Consider the following 16,748-nt stretch of genomic DNA (forward strand, 5'->3'; position numbering starts at 1 on the left):
TAGATGCCTATTCGATTCAAGGGCAACACACCATTTTCCCTCCATCTGGCCACGCTGAACCAGGTGGCAAGACAACGGTCTCACTTTGCCATAATGCACGGGGGAACCGGATTCGTCGGAATTGACTCCAGCTCTCCAGAGGTGAAAGGCTACTGGGCAAGTTTGGATGCATCTACTCAAACCACCCATGAACTCGCCATTCCAAATAACTTAATTGGCTGCATAATCGCGTACCAAAGCGCCAACATTAATGATAAATGTGATAAAAGTCACATTTTGTGAAGCAAATATTTAGTCATAGAGCTTTGCATGACACCAGCTTAGCATAAAAAGTAAGAACTACGTATTACCACCTTGATGAAAATATAATTTGAATAATTTAAATGCATGATTGACACATAATAATTATATATATTTAGAGGGCACAATATAATGTTTCAGTACATGTATACATAATATAATGATCAAATTAGGGTAGTTGCCATATCCATTACTTTAAACATTCATCATTTATTTGTGGTAACAACAGTAAAAATCTTTTCTTTAAGCTACCTTGAAATATATAAATATATTTTTGCATATATTATTACATATACTATATATTACATATATTATTACAATTGTTAATGCTACAGTCACCCTATTGTATAACAGAACACTAAAACATTCTTCCCGTCTCTCTGTAACAATGTAGATTCTTCAAAGTCCAGTTTAAGAACATCAACCTTTTTTTATCCATGGGAAATTACAGTTCATTCTTAATCTCTGTGACGATTGATGAAACATTTTATCTCTTTTATTTTCTTTTATGTTATTTTTGGTACTTTTTACAGAATATATTTGCTTTTTATATTGATCTGCATGAGTCTTTCCCCAAAGCAAAAAATAATAAGAATGAGTCTTTATGTTCACTCAGCCACTTTCTTGTTCCATGAAGTTAGCCATTCCTTTTTCTGTAATCCTTAAAGCATAAATAATACCTGCCTTTGATTACCTCTTAGGATTACTGCAATGATGAAATAATCTATATGTACTTTCTAAACCATTTATCTGCAAGGTATTGCTAATACTTCAAGGAAATATTAACATACAAGTAAGTAACGATAAAAGCTAGCAAATTTATTATGTTACATATCTGACAAAAATCTGTTGTTACTAAATTATATATACAATTAATATAAAATTTCTAAAATACAGTAGAAATTTCTGCTGAGCTATCTCTTGCTCTTTCTATTTATATGTGTGTGTGTGTGTGTGTGTATACAGAAATTTCTACACTATTTTTATAATTAATAGGCTTTTTTGTACTTTTAGCTTTACAGAAAAGTTGAATAAAAAGTACAAATTCCTATGAACCCCTTTCCACTCACCCTAGGTTTCTGCTATTATTAACATCTTGCATTAAATGGCACATTTGTTACAATTTATAAACCAGTGTTGATCCATGCTTATTAACTGAGTTTCATAGTTTATGTTAGTGTTCATTTCTTGTGTTGTAGTTTCTGTGAATTTTGACAAATGTCTGATGACCTGTAGCCACCATGACAGTGCCATACAAAATAGATTCTCTGTTCTAAAAACCACTTGGTCCACATTTTATCTCTCATTTTTTATTTTCCACTTTTATTTTCTTAATTTTAATGTTTCTATACCTTTTTTTCTATTCAATCCTTATTCTCATGTGCTTGATAAAGTTGCTATTCATTCCATTTTGTCACCTTATTAATTTCAAAATCATACCTTGTTTTTATTATTAAGTAGTTGTCTTTCCTTCTGGATGTTCATACCGAGATAACTCATCTCTGTTGTTATGAACAAAAAATGTTATAATGATAATATAATTCATCAAGTATATACTGTGTACACAGTATATAAGTGTTAGGAATCTATATTTTTGTTATACTTAATAATCTATAATAATCCATAGTATCTAATTCAGTTCTCACGACAACCCTATAAGGTAAGGATAATTATAACATCTAACTAGTGAGGAAATGAAGCACTTATCTTATGTTATGCAGGTAAGAAGTGGAAGTAGTATTTTTGAAAACAGGTAGATCGAGTTTGGTCAGAGCTTTGGTACTCTATTTTTGCATACTGACTTGGACAAACTCAATTAGTTATCTCAGGGAGCATTCTATTTTTTCATTCTTTCCTTCTACTCCAATAAGATTACATTTTAAAAATACTTTTAGCTACCTCTCTCACTCTCATCTGCCCCTCCCAAGAGACTTTTGAAATGTTTTTATGCTGTATTTTATGTACCATTTATTCCTAGATTTTGCTGAAGTAATTTGGAATTTTTACTTCTTACTGTTTTTCTTACCAATTTTTTATATCACAAATTAAAATGAGATATTATTTTTCCAAGCAGAAAATAAAATTAAAGGTATAACTCAGTGTTGTCAAAGATATAGTCACACAAGCATACATTAGTAAAATATTTATGTAAAGTACTTTGGTAATACATATAAAGAATACTCGTTAATATCTATTAATTCTATTTTAGAACCATATTGTAAGAAAATATTGAGAAATTAAGACATAAATTCAAATTAAATTATATTTCTCACAAGATTTATAGCAAAAACATAAAATTTGCTAAAAAATCAATCAAGAACTGAACAGTTTAAATTAATTAACTGGAGTCAGAGAGCAAATATAGTAGTAAGCAAAGTGATAGATAATGGATTATTGTCAGATAATTGGACAAGATGAAATTGTGAAATGTATCCCAAAGCTACCAAAATTATTTGGGTCTCTTTCTCCCGAAAAAAGTCTAGGGTTCACTTCTGACAACTGTTTGGAGTAGTAATTTGTGAGGTAATTTGCTGGACTTGAGGCTGGCACGTGAGCAACTGAACAGTCCTGGGTAGGATTATGAATGAGAAGAAGAAATGGAAGCTGTGGTGAGGAGTAAAAACCCTTAACTTGATTTGATCTAATTAGTGCTTTTATAACATGCCTTAGAGATAGATAGATAGATAGATAGATAGATATACATATACATATATGTACATATATATGTAATATATGTATGTAGCATATATAGATATATGTGTGTAACATATATACATGCATGCATGTCACACATATACATATATGCATTGCATACATACATGTATGCGACACATATACATGTATGTGGCACATACATGTGTGTTACATATGTGCATGTGTCACATATATGCATATACATGCATGCACATTGTATGTGTGCTTGTGTGTGTTATATACATGTGTGTTGCATCTGTACATATGTGCATGCGTGTTGCATGTGTACATATATATAGGTTACATAATATATACGTAAAATTGCAGTTGGAACTTAGATCTCTTTTTGCATCTAGTCTTCTACCATAGTTCCCACTGTACTTCCCTGTACTGAAGTATTATTCAATTTTGTGAAGCCACCAACTTCTTGTTCATTACTGGAACGTTTTTACAACACTTAGGTCTTCTTCACCATTTTAGATTCAGTGATATTTCCATCAAATTTATAAAACTTTCTTAAGTATAGCTTTCTAAGTTTAATGTTTCACAAAAAGAAGGAATCACATATCTTATATACTGTTTTAGATAAAGAAACTTGCTAAATAATGTGATGAAGAATTTTGTGGAATGCTCTGTTGCTTTAGCTATTTCTCTTATGCTTGTGGTCCAATAGTATTGCCTCAGGGATGAAAGTTTTTTTGCAAAAATGAAATACGATGATGTTGATAAAAATACTAACTATAGTATGTTGCACAATTTTGGTTCTCAATATATTTTAGCTTATTAAATATTTGTCTCTATTTATTATGATAGTGAAAATTGAAAATAAAAAAGAACTATATTATTATGAAGTGTTCTCAGTTTTCAAAAAGACTTAACAGAAATTTATCTCCAAATCTCTACCATTTTTGCTTGAACAGAAACTGCTCAATTAATGAGGAAACAAGCCATCCTTGAGGAGTTTTGTTACTTCATTCCATAAAATGATGTAGCATAGAAACTCAGAAATTCTCATCTGCTTACTTGCCCCAGCATAAACAACACTTTTAAAATTCAATAATCAGACTGAATTATTCCATGTGGAAGTTTCTCGTCTAACACATTTTTATTTGTTAGAATCCCATTCCAGCTATATCCTTATTCACTCACCACCTCCACTGGTATTGTTGGTGAAGAGTAGCTCATGTATCAAGTATCCTTAGTACCTGACAGGATGTATTTGCTAATAATATCTCCAGAGAACTCAGCATCACATTCCACAATTGCTAAGGTGTAAAAAGTGTTGAGAATTGAAAGGTACTAGAAACATTATTTCCCCCCTTCTCTTCTGTATCTCGGTGTTTTCCCAACCGAGCTATGACCTCTTTGATGTACGTATCTGTACATACAGCATGCTCTCACATTCAATACTCATTAAGAAGAAATCATTGAATATATTTTTACAAACTAATTTTTGAAACAGTATGAAGACAAAAGTCACACGCCTAAAGATAAAGCAATGAGGCTGTTTCTAGTTTGTGTTTCTAAAGGTAGATAATTCTTGGAGTTTTCTCTAGAGAGGCATTGTCCTTTGTGCACTCTGGGAGCAGGATAAGGAGATCAAAAATTGCACACACCATTTAAGGATAATACATCATGGCTGTTTTAACTAACAACTCCACTGCCAGTCCGTTATCGTGAACTAGGGTAGGGCAAGAAATCAAGGTTTATTGTCTTGCTTTGACATTTTCACATTCTGCATTGTCAGAAATCCTTATTGAGCCAGGGGATAAGAAGAGAATAATAGTTAAATGATTTTAATAATTGGGGAATTCGTAGCTAAACTTCATTACTGATCTTAAAACTCACTAACAAACCATATTTTTGTAAATGCTCAATTAATATTTCCAGTCTTCTATCAATAAGCTCTCAAATATGGTAAATTTTAAGTCATCATATTAATCACCCTGTCTCTGGGTTCCTGTTCTTTAAACAGGTAACTAGGATTCCCTAGCCCTTTTCGTCAATGTTAACTTTGTTGTTTTCCCCTTTAACCCAATGACTGTTTCCTCATCCCTTTACTTCTAAATCTCATCTTCAACTTTTCTGCTTTTATTCTGTTCTAGTCCTGTTTGTCCCAAATCCAAGTCTGCAGAGTAGCATGGAATGTTCTGTCGACTAGAAGCCAGTAGACCTGACTTCTACTTGATCTACCACTAACTAACAGCATAACCTTAGTGAAAGCATTCTCTCTGGACCTTTGGTATCTCCACTTGCAAGCAGAATGTGTATCTGAGTTGAAGCTCTCCACTGCTCTTTCAGCCAGACATTTTAGACACGAAAATTCTCCCATCAAAGAATTTTAGAGAGACAAAAAATCAAAGGATTTGTCTCTCACAAATCCTTTGCCAGTAAGCTGTTGCATCCTTCAGACACTAGAGGGAGCTTCTTGGAGACTTTTCCAATATCTTCAGACTGAAGTAAGGGATGCGTGTCTCTTCATGACAATACACACTACGACTGAAAAATGTCATTTCACTATTTACTGTAATGTAAAAGAAATGCATGTTGTAGCAATTATAGAATTTTGTATTATTGTGACTCTGTAGCATGAAGTTAAATTAATTTGCTTTAAATACCAACCAGATCTTGAATTTTTGTCCTCTATCTTTAAATTTATGAAAATATGGGGAAGCACATTTAGAAACCAATGGAAAATAAGTTCAACTATGAGAATAAGATTCTTTATAAAAACCATCATTCTCAACTGAGATAATTCTCCGCTTGATAATATTGTAAAGGAGAATTATGATGTCCCTGTGTACTTTTTAAGAATATGCTTTAGAAAGCAGACAAATGCAATTTGATAAAGACCTGTTTAACAATAAAATTATTGTAAACTTATTTCTTAAATTTCAAGGAAATTAGGATTCAGAAGTTTGTGAAGAACAAATAAAGAACATCGTCTTAAGAATGTAGTTTGAGATGAGAAGTTAATTTCCACTTTTGCTACTATTATTTTTAAATTATAAAAAGAGTCAACATATTCTTAGATCAAGAAGAGTTAACATGAATTTGATTCTTTGCTTTCTTTGTAGACTATTTGCTTATTCTTTGGGGGTCTCTTAGATAGCATCTTTGATATTCTTATATTTCACCATGTCTTTAGGTGTGGGAGTGCTCATCTCTTGAAGGATTGAACTCCTGCATAACTTCAATCTGAGATTTTATAGCTTTAATTATAATGAATTCTCAGTTATTCTTTTCATTCATTGCCTCTTTTACATTCTCTTCCTTTAATTCTGGTGTTTCTATTATGGGAGTGTTAATTAGTCTCTTCCTAATCTCCATTTTTTAAAATTAAGGCTGTATCCACTCTTTTAGTTGGCTAATACTTCCAGGGTTTTTCTTTGTTTGTTTGTTTTTGTGATAGAGTTTTGCTCTGTCGCCCAAGCTGAAGTGCAGTGGCACGATCTTGGCTCACTGCAACCTCCGCCTCTGGGTTCAAGCAATTCTCCCTGCCTCAGCCTCTTGAATAGCTGAAATTACAGGCGCCCGCTACCACGCCTAGCTAATTTTTGCATTTTTTAGTAGAGAAGGGATTTCACCATGTTGGCCAGGCTGGTAAAATATGATGAAGGAATGTACTCGGGTCTAGATGTGTAAGTAAGAGGTCTAATCCTTTGATTTTGGAATGGCTACTTTTATGGAGCAAATTCCCAAGTCCATTTATTCAACTATTACATAAGCATGTTTAGCTTCTCTACCTTACCTTGTAGCATGAATGGAACCAAGAGAATGAAGTAGGGGCTATATTGCAAGGGTAGATGCTGACAGCTGCATGACTAGGTAAGTTTTATACACAAGAGCAGGCAGCAGAAAGAAAATTGCAGCACCTGAGCGCAAAAAGTAGAGATAAAGCAGGGCATTTTCCTGCTTTTTACAGAAAATAAACTTGTCTACCAGGAAAACCTGAGCAGGTGACTCATGCTCAGAACAGGCAAATGGTTAACTCCTCTTTTTGTGGGCAGAAACCAACAAGGGAGTGAAGAAAGGAGAGTAGGCGGAAATGCCCTTCTCTATGGGTTAGGGCAGATGTATAAAGAGAAGAGGAAGTAACATTTTTTTTTTTCCACAACGGTGACAATTGAATTAAAAATGTGAAAAGTCCTAACAAATTATAAGCTGCAAAAAAATGGTAGATACATTGACATATTGATTAAATGATGCATTTATTTGTTTAAGCTACTTTGTGCTTTACATAGAAATAACAATTTTTTTAGAGTGGCATTGTATAAGATGCTTATCACTCTTCCTGGAGCATGGTAGACATTTAATACATGACAGTTTGTTGTTTGAATTTTTACCATGCTTAATATTCTGACAGCTCCATTCAGTATTATCAACAGAAAAATGTATAATTCATAGAACTTCCTGAAATACTAAAATCTCAATTAGTATTACTAATAATACTAATGGGCACTTCCGTAATATATTATAATTCTTATAATATGTTAAGTATCAATATGATTTTCAGTTATTCTACTTCATTGTTAATGACATTTTCTTCTTGATTCTCTTTTTCTCAAAATACTCTATTCTGTTATCTTACCATAATATCACACACCTCTTTTCATCTTCACTTTCTAGCCATAACTACTCCTCTAGCAGACCATTGAAATCGTTCAAGATTTCAATTTTGTCACATTTCTAATTCTACACATTTTTGCAAGCAAACCAATCCATTGCCATTAGTTCAATGACTTTCTATGCCTTGATGACTTCAAAATATATATAGCTGGTCTTAACTTTTTTCTTGATCTCAAGAGAAGAACTTCAAATCTATGCATTATTGTTATCTCATTCTAAATATCTCACAGGCAACACAAGCACGTCTTGTCCCAAACTGACCCAGTCTCTGTCATTGTTCTCAATCTTCTCTGTATCAGTAATGGTGACACCACCCATTCTGCCACTCAGCCAGAATCACAGCAGTCATACTTCATTCCTTTCTCATGTTAACCTTCAGTCAGTCATTAAGTCTCAGACCTAAAAACCTATCCCAAGTCTCAAATTCCTTCTTTCCCCACCCTACTGCTACAGTCCAAATTTCTATCACTTTTCTGTAGTAGTCTATTATGATACAGAGAGTAAACACTATTCTAAAGCATTGCTGAACTCAGGAATTATTAAGTAATCTCTAGTAATTTACCAACCCTTTAATAAAGTTAGAAATCAACAACGTAAACCAAAGTCAGATCAACTTTAAAAATTAAAAACATATATCTAAATGTCTAAATCATTAATTGGTTAAGGAAAACAATAGGCCGGGCACGGTGGCTCATGCCTGTAATCCTAGCACTTTGGGAGTCCGAGGCAGGTGGCTTGCCTGAGCTGAGGAGCTCAAGACTAGCCTAGGAAACACGGTGAAACCCTATCTCTATTAAAATACAAAAAATTAGGCGGGCATGGTGGCAGACACCTGTAGTCTCAGCTACTCGGGAGGCTGAGGCAGGAGAATTACTTGAACCTGGGAGGCAGAGGTTGCAGTGAGCCGAGATCGCGCCACTGCACTCCAGCCTGGGCAGCACGAGATACCATCTCCAAAAAATGAAAATAAAGAAATAAATATTATAAAATGTTTAGAACTGTGGAAAATAAAAGAATTTGTATCAAAACTTGTGAGGAAATAAAGATTTGGAAGATAATTTATAAACTTTAAAAATACTTAGAAACAAAAAATCAAGTATAAACTAAACAATTTTTTAATCCACAAAATTGGGACAATGCAAAATAAAAAAGTTGAAAAAGGAAAGCAACAACAAAAAATAAGAGTAATTGCAATAAAGAACTGAAAAATAGAGTTAATAGACAAGTTTATTTAATTATTTTTTTAAAGAAACAAATCAAGTAGACATGCATATAGATCACTGATTATGAGAAAATGTTAAAATATTTGCAATAAAAAGGGGAGCCATAATATTAGATATAGTCAATTTGTTTTCTAAAATATAATAAAATGTTATGAATTTATTAATGCAAATAAGTTTAGAGACATAGAAGAAAGGATCAATCTTTTAGAAATATTAAATAACAGAACGACCCTAGAGAAAATAATAATACAAAATACCATGATAATGTTGTAAAAAACTAAGTGTATAGTCAAAATTCTCCCTTAAAATATATGCTGGGCTCAGGTGTTTTTATAAGTGAATTTCAAATCAAATTTTTAAAAAACTGATAACCTCAATTTATCACAAATAAGAAATGTCAAAGGAAAGATAAAGAAAAAACATATCCCAATTCATATTATGAAGCAATTATAACCTTCATATTAAAATCTAAACAAGAACAGTATAATAAAAAAGAGTTATTGGCCAGTCTCTCTTATAAGCATGCTTGCAAAGTACTGCTTAATACATTAGAAGATGTTCTGTTTATTTTCTTGTGATGTCATGTCCTTTGAGCAGTTTGGCTTCCATCATTACCATGCTTAAGAAATGGATTTTGAAGGTTGATTGTGCTGTTTGATTGTGTTTACTTGGATTTTTAGCCATTTTCTTTATACTTGACCTCCAAACACCACAAGATATTTTTACCTTTTCTAGCTCTCTATAATTTCATTGTCTTGTAGATGCTGTTATCTAACTCTTTTGCTAACACTCTTTCTATTTTCTCATTGTAGACTTTCTGTTCAGCCCCTTTATGCTGGGAGTTAAGCATTTAGAACCTGACCTATTGCTTTTGATTCACATCCACTGCCTTCAAGAGCACAACCATTCCCATATGCCTAGTAATCTTCATTTGATAGTAACTCCCAAACTGAAAAGTTCCCCATCTGATCAGTAGGCATATCACTTCTGCGGTGCACATCACTTCTTTAATTGAATTTGACACCAAACTCAGCATTTTTCCTGTCAAAAATCTGACTTCTGATCTTTTTGACCTCACATACCTTTTCCATGGTCACATTTTTTTTCTTTTTTCTTTTTCCTTTGATTACCAAAACTTGCCAGTACGGCAATATCATTGAATATTTTTTTTCTTTTTCATTAGCTGTTTCCATCCTATTCGATCTTTAATACAGCTCATATTTGTCTCTTTCTATCCAGTTTCATTTGTACTGTGTTGATCAAGCATTTATCACTAATCTGGAATACATCATCTTCAATAAGGCTTTTGTTTTGCTTCAGGCTGCACTGCTCAACCTGCTCAGTTTTCTGTTAAGCAACCTGCTCATATAGTATATCACCATGGTCTATTCTTCAGAAGTTCACAATTTCTTATTGCAACAGGGCTACACGATTTTAAGATTCCTCAAAATCAATACCTAGTTAACAGTATTTTCCATTTCTATTCTGTATATCTTCACATTCCATAAATATAATACTCGTGTATAAGTTTATAAGTTCATTACATTGAAAGCTAAAATAAAGACTTCCTACTATGAAATTATAAATAACACCCTTGGTTATGGAATTCATATCATATATTTTTTAAATTTTTATTTATTTAAAATACATCAAAGTTGAAAATTTAAAAAGGTTAAACTGAAGAAATGGTTCATTAATGTATGGTCATTTTTAAATTAGATTATTTTCTTTTTATTTTTCAAAAAGGTGTTACTTGCTTCATGACAATTACATTGTATAAGTTTATTTGTAGGATGTCAACTTATATTTGAAAGCAAACATTTGATTCTGGTTAACTTTTTTTTTTTTTTTTTTCCATAGAGGATAGAGAAGACGCTTGACATGGCTTGTCTGATGTTACAGTAAAGGGAGTTATTAAGAAAATTGCCTGTAACTTGTACCAATCTGTGGTTTCTGCATTTTCCCTTTGGCTTCTGTTTTCTAATTCCCTGGTCCCAAGCCACATCAGTAGTTTCTTAATTCACTTTAAGCTACATAGCATCTTGACAATGTCTGTTACTCAAGATCCCTGAGTCCCTTGCCAACCTCAATGGTTATTTAATATAATAGCAGAGGTTATGTGATTGACAATGAAATTAGATCTTAAGCTGATACTTAACTTACAAGGAACAGTGACCTATGCTTGGTAGATATTTAAATCTTGAGTTGTTCTGTCCCTGTTCTTTGCATTTTCCAAAATTCTTAGAGTACTTCACAAGACAATTTTCTCTGAGTGTAAACATCAGCCATAGCAACAAAATCGCAATATTATAATATTAGCATTGTTTAAAATAATAAGCTGGTTGATCATTTATAATTATTTCTGACAAAAATTCTTCAATCTTATTTTTTAATTTAAAAATTTTGTTTTCTATGTTAAGTTCACATTTTTGGTCTCATGAGTATTATGCATAAAAACATATTTTAACACAATTGCATTTTGTTCCTCTTAATTGTTATAGAAGTTGTTACTTTAAAAGTCTATATTAAGAATTTAGACTTAATTTTTGTTTAACAATTTTTCAAATCCAAAATTAATAGATCAATTTGTATTAATTCAAAACAGTAATTAGAAAAAATGAATAAGACCTATTAGTTGATAGCACAAAAGTAACTACGGTTAATAATAATTTAATGACACATTTAAAAATAACTAAAAGAGCATAATTAAGTTGTTTGTAACAGAAAAGATAAACGGTTGAGGGGATAGATATCCCATTTACCGTGATATGATTATCACTCATTGCATTCCTGTACCAAGTATCTCATGTACCCCATATAGATAAATACCTACTAAAAATAGAAAATTAAAAAAGAATGGTTTATCACATTTAACTTACAGAAAATATATTCTTTTTTCCAAGTTTAGAGATTTATTTTCCATATTCTTGAAAGCTTCAAAACAAAAAATGGCACTGTCAAATTGTGTCTACCAAAATTCAGGATCATACATGATTTTAATATTAGATTTTAGTCATTTAAGCATAGTTGTATGAATGAATGTATTGGAGCATCTATATAAATAATTTTATTCAGAGTAGAGTAATTTATCAGTGACTCTCATTTAAATAAAATTAACGTAGTAAATGAAAATGCATATTTTTTCAAGATACAAGACATTTCTTTCTTAGTCAATGGGAACAAAAAATATTTTAGAGTTCTCACTGCCCTAGAACATTTTGCAAAATATTGTTTGCCAACTGTTTCCCTAAAGAAAATCATACACTCAAATATGTATAGGCTGAAAGAGCAGATTTTAAATTTAATTTTATATGTAGCACTCTTACCTTGAGATGAGATTTCTTAGCCAGCATCGTATACTGCTGTTTCTAACATTAATTTCTCATTGCCCGGTAACCTCACTACTACCTAAAAATGTGTTCTGCTGGCTCATAAACAATTATATCATCAATCCCCTTTGTGTGTAACAAGAGACCTTAACCACAGAACTGGGAAATAAAAGGAAGAATTATGCCAGAAGTAACAACGGTGCCAGAAACCTGCCTTGCTGTGATTGGCTAAATGAGGCCAACCAGTTGAGTTTCATTCAGCAGACTTGTTGAGTTAACCTAGAAGCTTTTTTTTTTTTTTTCTATTTTTCTTTACATGGGTCTCCTTTGATTTCATGCTGGCTTTTTAAATTGAGGATAAAGTTAATTCATTTAACAATGCCACAGCTGGAATTAAGTATGCCTCTTCTCTGATCACTGAGGGGAGGGGCCGTGCTGGTTGGTGGTGTCCTATTGGATGCCCAACACCCTTGAGGGCTGTTGCTGAATCAGTGGTGCCTCTAGCGACAGGCAAGAAGTTAACTAATTATGAACATATGGTTTGGCAGACACCTTGTTAGCTTGCTGCTGCGTAGGTGTTTGGAAGGAGGTGAAGGGGAAAGTTTGAGGTAGAAGGTGTGGCTAAAAGTCCCACTGATAAGCCTGGGGGAGATTTGATTGATCCTAATCTTTTTGTCAAGAATCAGCATGCTTCTGGCAGCAACAGCTTGGTAATAACAGAGATTTGTGGCCCTTAAGCTCTTGTGGTGATAGACGGCACATATAACCAGATCAGTCAACTGGCTCCTTATAAGGCCCCCATTTAATTGGCCACAATAGTGGGAACAGAAATGAGAAGTTAGGTCAAGGTACAACACATGGCCTACCTGAAATGGCTCAAAATTAGCTAAGGCACAGATGTCATTCTTTATTGGCGTGATTATTGTCAGAGGAATACGAGAAGGATGGAGAAAAGGACCGCAGGGAAGACTTTAGTAAGAGCCATGCAAGTGCAGTATTTATGTAGTACTTGAATTACTTGAAGAAAAATGCAGGTGTATAAAGGATTGAGAGAGACATATTAGACTGGGTTGTGACTTGGTCTGAAAAAAAATAAAGCAGATATTCTGTTTTATAAGAAAGAAAATTTCTTGGAAAATTAATCGTAGTTTCAAACAATTTGTAATTTTATGTCTGTCAGATAAGTCGAAAAATCACACACACTCCTGGTATTCAACTGCATAGCTGTAACAAGCAGATATTTTTCCATCATCAGTGTTTTTGTATATAGTATTTATTGTATAATAATATTATACATTAATTTTATGCATTGTTATAAATTATATTAATTATATAATTATATATAATAATGTATAATAATATTGTGTATAAGACTCTTGGACTTAAAAATTTTATATGCTTACTCTAAAGCCTAAATTTTTTGAATACCAAAAAAAATTATATGATGTATATGGATAACTACTTTAACAAACGGGAAACATTTGCTCTTAAAAGATTTGCTCATTTCCAATCTTTTTCCTTTGCATGTGGATGTTTTGATGTTAAGTACTCAGGGTGGTACAGACAATACAGACTTTTATATATCATTTAAAATAGTATTGGAAATTATATAAAAGTAATTATGCAGCCTGCCTGTATTAGTTCACTCTCACACTGCTATGAAGAAATACCTGAGACCGGAGAATTTATAAAGAAAAGAAGTTTAATTGACTCATATTTCTGCATGACACGGGAGGCCTCAGGAAACTTACCATCATGGTGGAAGGCACCTTTTCACAGGGTAGCAGGAAAGAGAATGAGTGCTGAGTGAAGAGGGAAGCCCCTTGTGAAACCATCAGACCTCATGAGAACTCACTCACTGTCAGGAGAACAGCATGGGGGAAACCTTCCCATGACTCAATTATCTCCACCTGGTCCCACGCTTGACCAGGTGATTAGATCATGAAGGTGGTTTCTTATGGTTTAATGCCAACCCCCTTGGTTGTGTCATTACAATAGTGAGTTCTCATGATATCCAGTTGTTTAAAAGGGTACAGCACCTCCCCGTCTCTCTCTCTTGTTTGTGCTCTGGCCATGTAAGATAAGCCTGCTTCCTGTTTGTATTCCACAATATTTGTAACTTTCTTGAGGTCTCCCAAGAAGCCAAGTAGATAGGCAGCATCACATATAGCCTGCAGAACCATGAACCAATTAAGCCTCTTTTTAAAAATATAAATTACCAAGTCTCAGATATTTCTTTATAGCAATGTGAGAATGGATTAGTACAGAAAATTGGTACCAAGGAGTTGGCATTTCTGTAAAGATACCTGAAAATGTGGAAATGACTTTGGAAATGGATAACACGCAGAGATTGGAGGAGTATGGAAGGCTTGGAAGATAAGAAGATGAGAGAAAATTTGAAACTTCTGAGAGAATTGTTGAACAGTTGTGACCAACGTGATAGTGACTTGGACAAAGATGGACATGCTAATAAGGTCTCAAATGGAAATTAAAACTTATTGGGAACTGGAGCAAAGGTCACTTTTGTTATTTATTAGCAAGGAGATTGACTGCATTGTGCCTCTGTTCTAGAGAATCTGTGGAATATTCAACTTGAGAGTGATAAATTAGGGTATCTGGTGGAAGAAATTTCTAAGGAGCAAAGTGCTCAAGAATGGCCTGGCTGCTTCTAACAACCTATGCTTATATGAGTGAGCAAAGAAATAACCTGAAAATGGATTTTATATTTAAAAGGGAAGTAGAGCATAAAAGTTTGAAAAATTTGCAGCCTAGCAATGCAGTAGAATAGAAAACCCCATTTTCTGGGGAGCAACTCAAGCCCAATGCAGAAAATTGAATAACTAAAAGGAAGGCAAGTGCTGATAGCTACCAACACAATGGGCAAAAGGCCTTGAAGGTATTTCAGAAATGTTGGGGGCAGCCTCTCCCATCACAGGCCCAGAGGCATTGGAAAAAAAAATGGTTTCATGGTGCCCTTGGGGCACCAAGACTAAGAACCCCTACAAAGTCTATTGTACCCCCCTACACCTCCACTGGAACAGGCACTTTTATCCAAGGCTGAGAGAACCATGGATGGTTGATGTCACAGGATTCTGCAGACAACCCACAGTACCAGCCTAGAACCAGGTGGCCTTTCTGGGTGGCTAGACGCAGAAGGGAGACAACAATCACTGCAGTTCAATTCACAGAAAGCCACATACATAGAAAAAGAGGGAGAGTACTATATCAAAGGAACAACCCATGAGACAAAAGAATGAACAATAGCCTTCAGCCCTAGATCTTCCCTCTGAGAGAGCCTACCCAAATAAGAAAAGAACAAAAAACTAACCCTGGTAATATAGCAAGAGAAGGCTCTTAAATACCCACCCCCCTAATCACACAAGTTCACCAGAAATGGATTCAAACCAAGAAGAAATCCATGATTTATCAGACAAAGAATTCAAAAGTTTAGTTTTTAAGATAATCAGAAAGAAAGGGACCTGAGAAAGGGGAAACCAATGCAAGAAAATCCAAAAAACGATACAAGAAGAAGAGAGAAATATTCAAGGAAATAAATAGCTTAAAGTAAAAACAATTTTTAATAATCAGGGAACTTTGGACACACTTTTAGAAATGTGGAATGTTACAGAAAGTCTCAGCAATAAAATTGAACAAGTAGAAGAAAAAAATTAAGAGCTCAAGACAAGGTCTTTGAATTAACCAAATCCAACAAAGACAAAAAAAAAAAAAAAAAAAAAAAAAAAAACAAGAAAATATGAACAAAGCCTCCAAGAAGTCTGAGATTATGTTAAATGAGTAAACCTAAGAATAATCAGTGTTCCTGAGGAAGAAGAGAATTCTAAAAGCTTGGATCACATATTTGGGGGAATAGTCAAGGAAAATTTTCACAGCCTTAGTAGAGATCTAGACATCCAAATACAAGAAGCACAAAGAGAACTCAGGAAATGTATTGCAAAAAGATCTTCTACTAGATACATGGCCATCAGGTTATCCAAAGTTAAGAAAAGGAAAGAATCGTTAAGTGCTGTGAGACAGAAACACAAGGTAAGCTATAAAGGAAAACCTATCAGGTTAACAGCATATTCCTCAGCAGAAACCCTACAAGCTAGAAGGGATTGGGGTCCTATCTTCAGCCTCCTCAAACAAAACAATTATCAGCCAAGAATTTTGTATCCAATGAAACTAAGCATCATATATGAAAGAAAGATACAGTCCTTTTCAGACAAACACATGCTAAGAGAATTCACCACTACCAATCCATCACTATGAGAACTCTAAAAGGAACTCTAAATCTTGAACCAAATTTTGGAAACACAACAAAATAGAACCTCTTTAAAACATAAATCACATAAAACCTATGAAACTAAAATACAAGTTAAAAAGAACAAGAAAACAAAAATACACAGGCAACAATAGCGTGATGTATGTTTGAATATAAATGGCATACATGCTCCACTTAAAAGATACAGAACCACAGAATGAATAAGAACTTGCCAACCATGTGCTGCCTTCAAGAGAACTCACCTAACATGTAAGGACTCCCATAAAATTAAAGTAAAGGGGTGTAAAAAAA

The 16,748-nt window shown here is 33.5% G+C and overlaps 1 protein-coding gene across 1 annotated transcript in view; it reads right to left on the reverse strand.

The window, feature by feature from the left end:
- The window catches only part of GMNC (geminin coiled-coil domain containing), a 33,166-nt gene extending 20,961 nt beyond the window's left edge, over nt 1–12,205 (reverse strand). The window contains exon 1 of the mRNA XM_010337727.3: nt 12,173–12,205. Within this exon, the coding sequence (XP_010336029.1) occupies nt 12,173–12,199 (27 nt within the window). The 5' untranslated portion in view covers nt 12,200–12,205. The remainder of the gene's footprint in view (nt 1–12,172) is intronic.
- Nucleotides 12,206–16,748: the final 4,543 nt, after the last annotated feature.

The sequence above is a fragment of the Saimiri boliviensis genome, chromosome 8, assembly GCF_048565385.1.
Source record: "Saimiri boliviensis isolate mSaiBol1 chromosome 8, mSaiBol1.pri, whole genome shotgun sequence".
In the NCBI taxonomy this organism is placed as follows: domain Eukaryota; kingdom Metazoa; phylum Chordata; class Mammalia; order Primates; family Cebidae; genus Saimiri; species Saimiri boliviensis.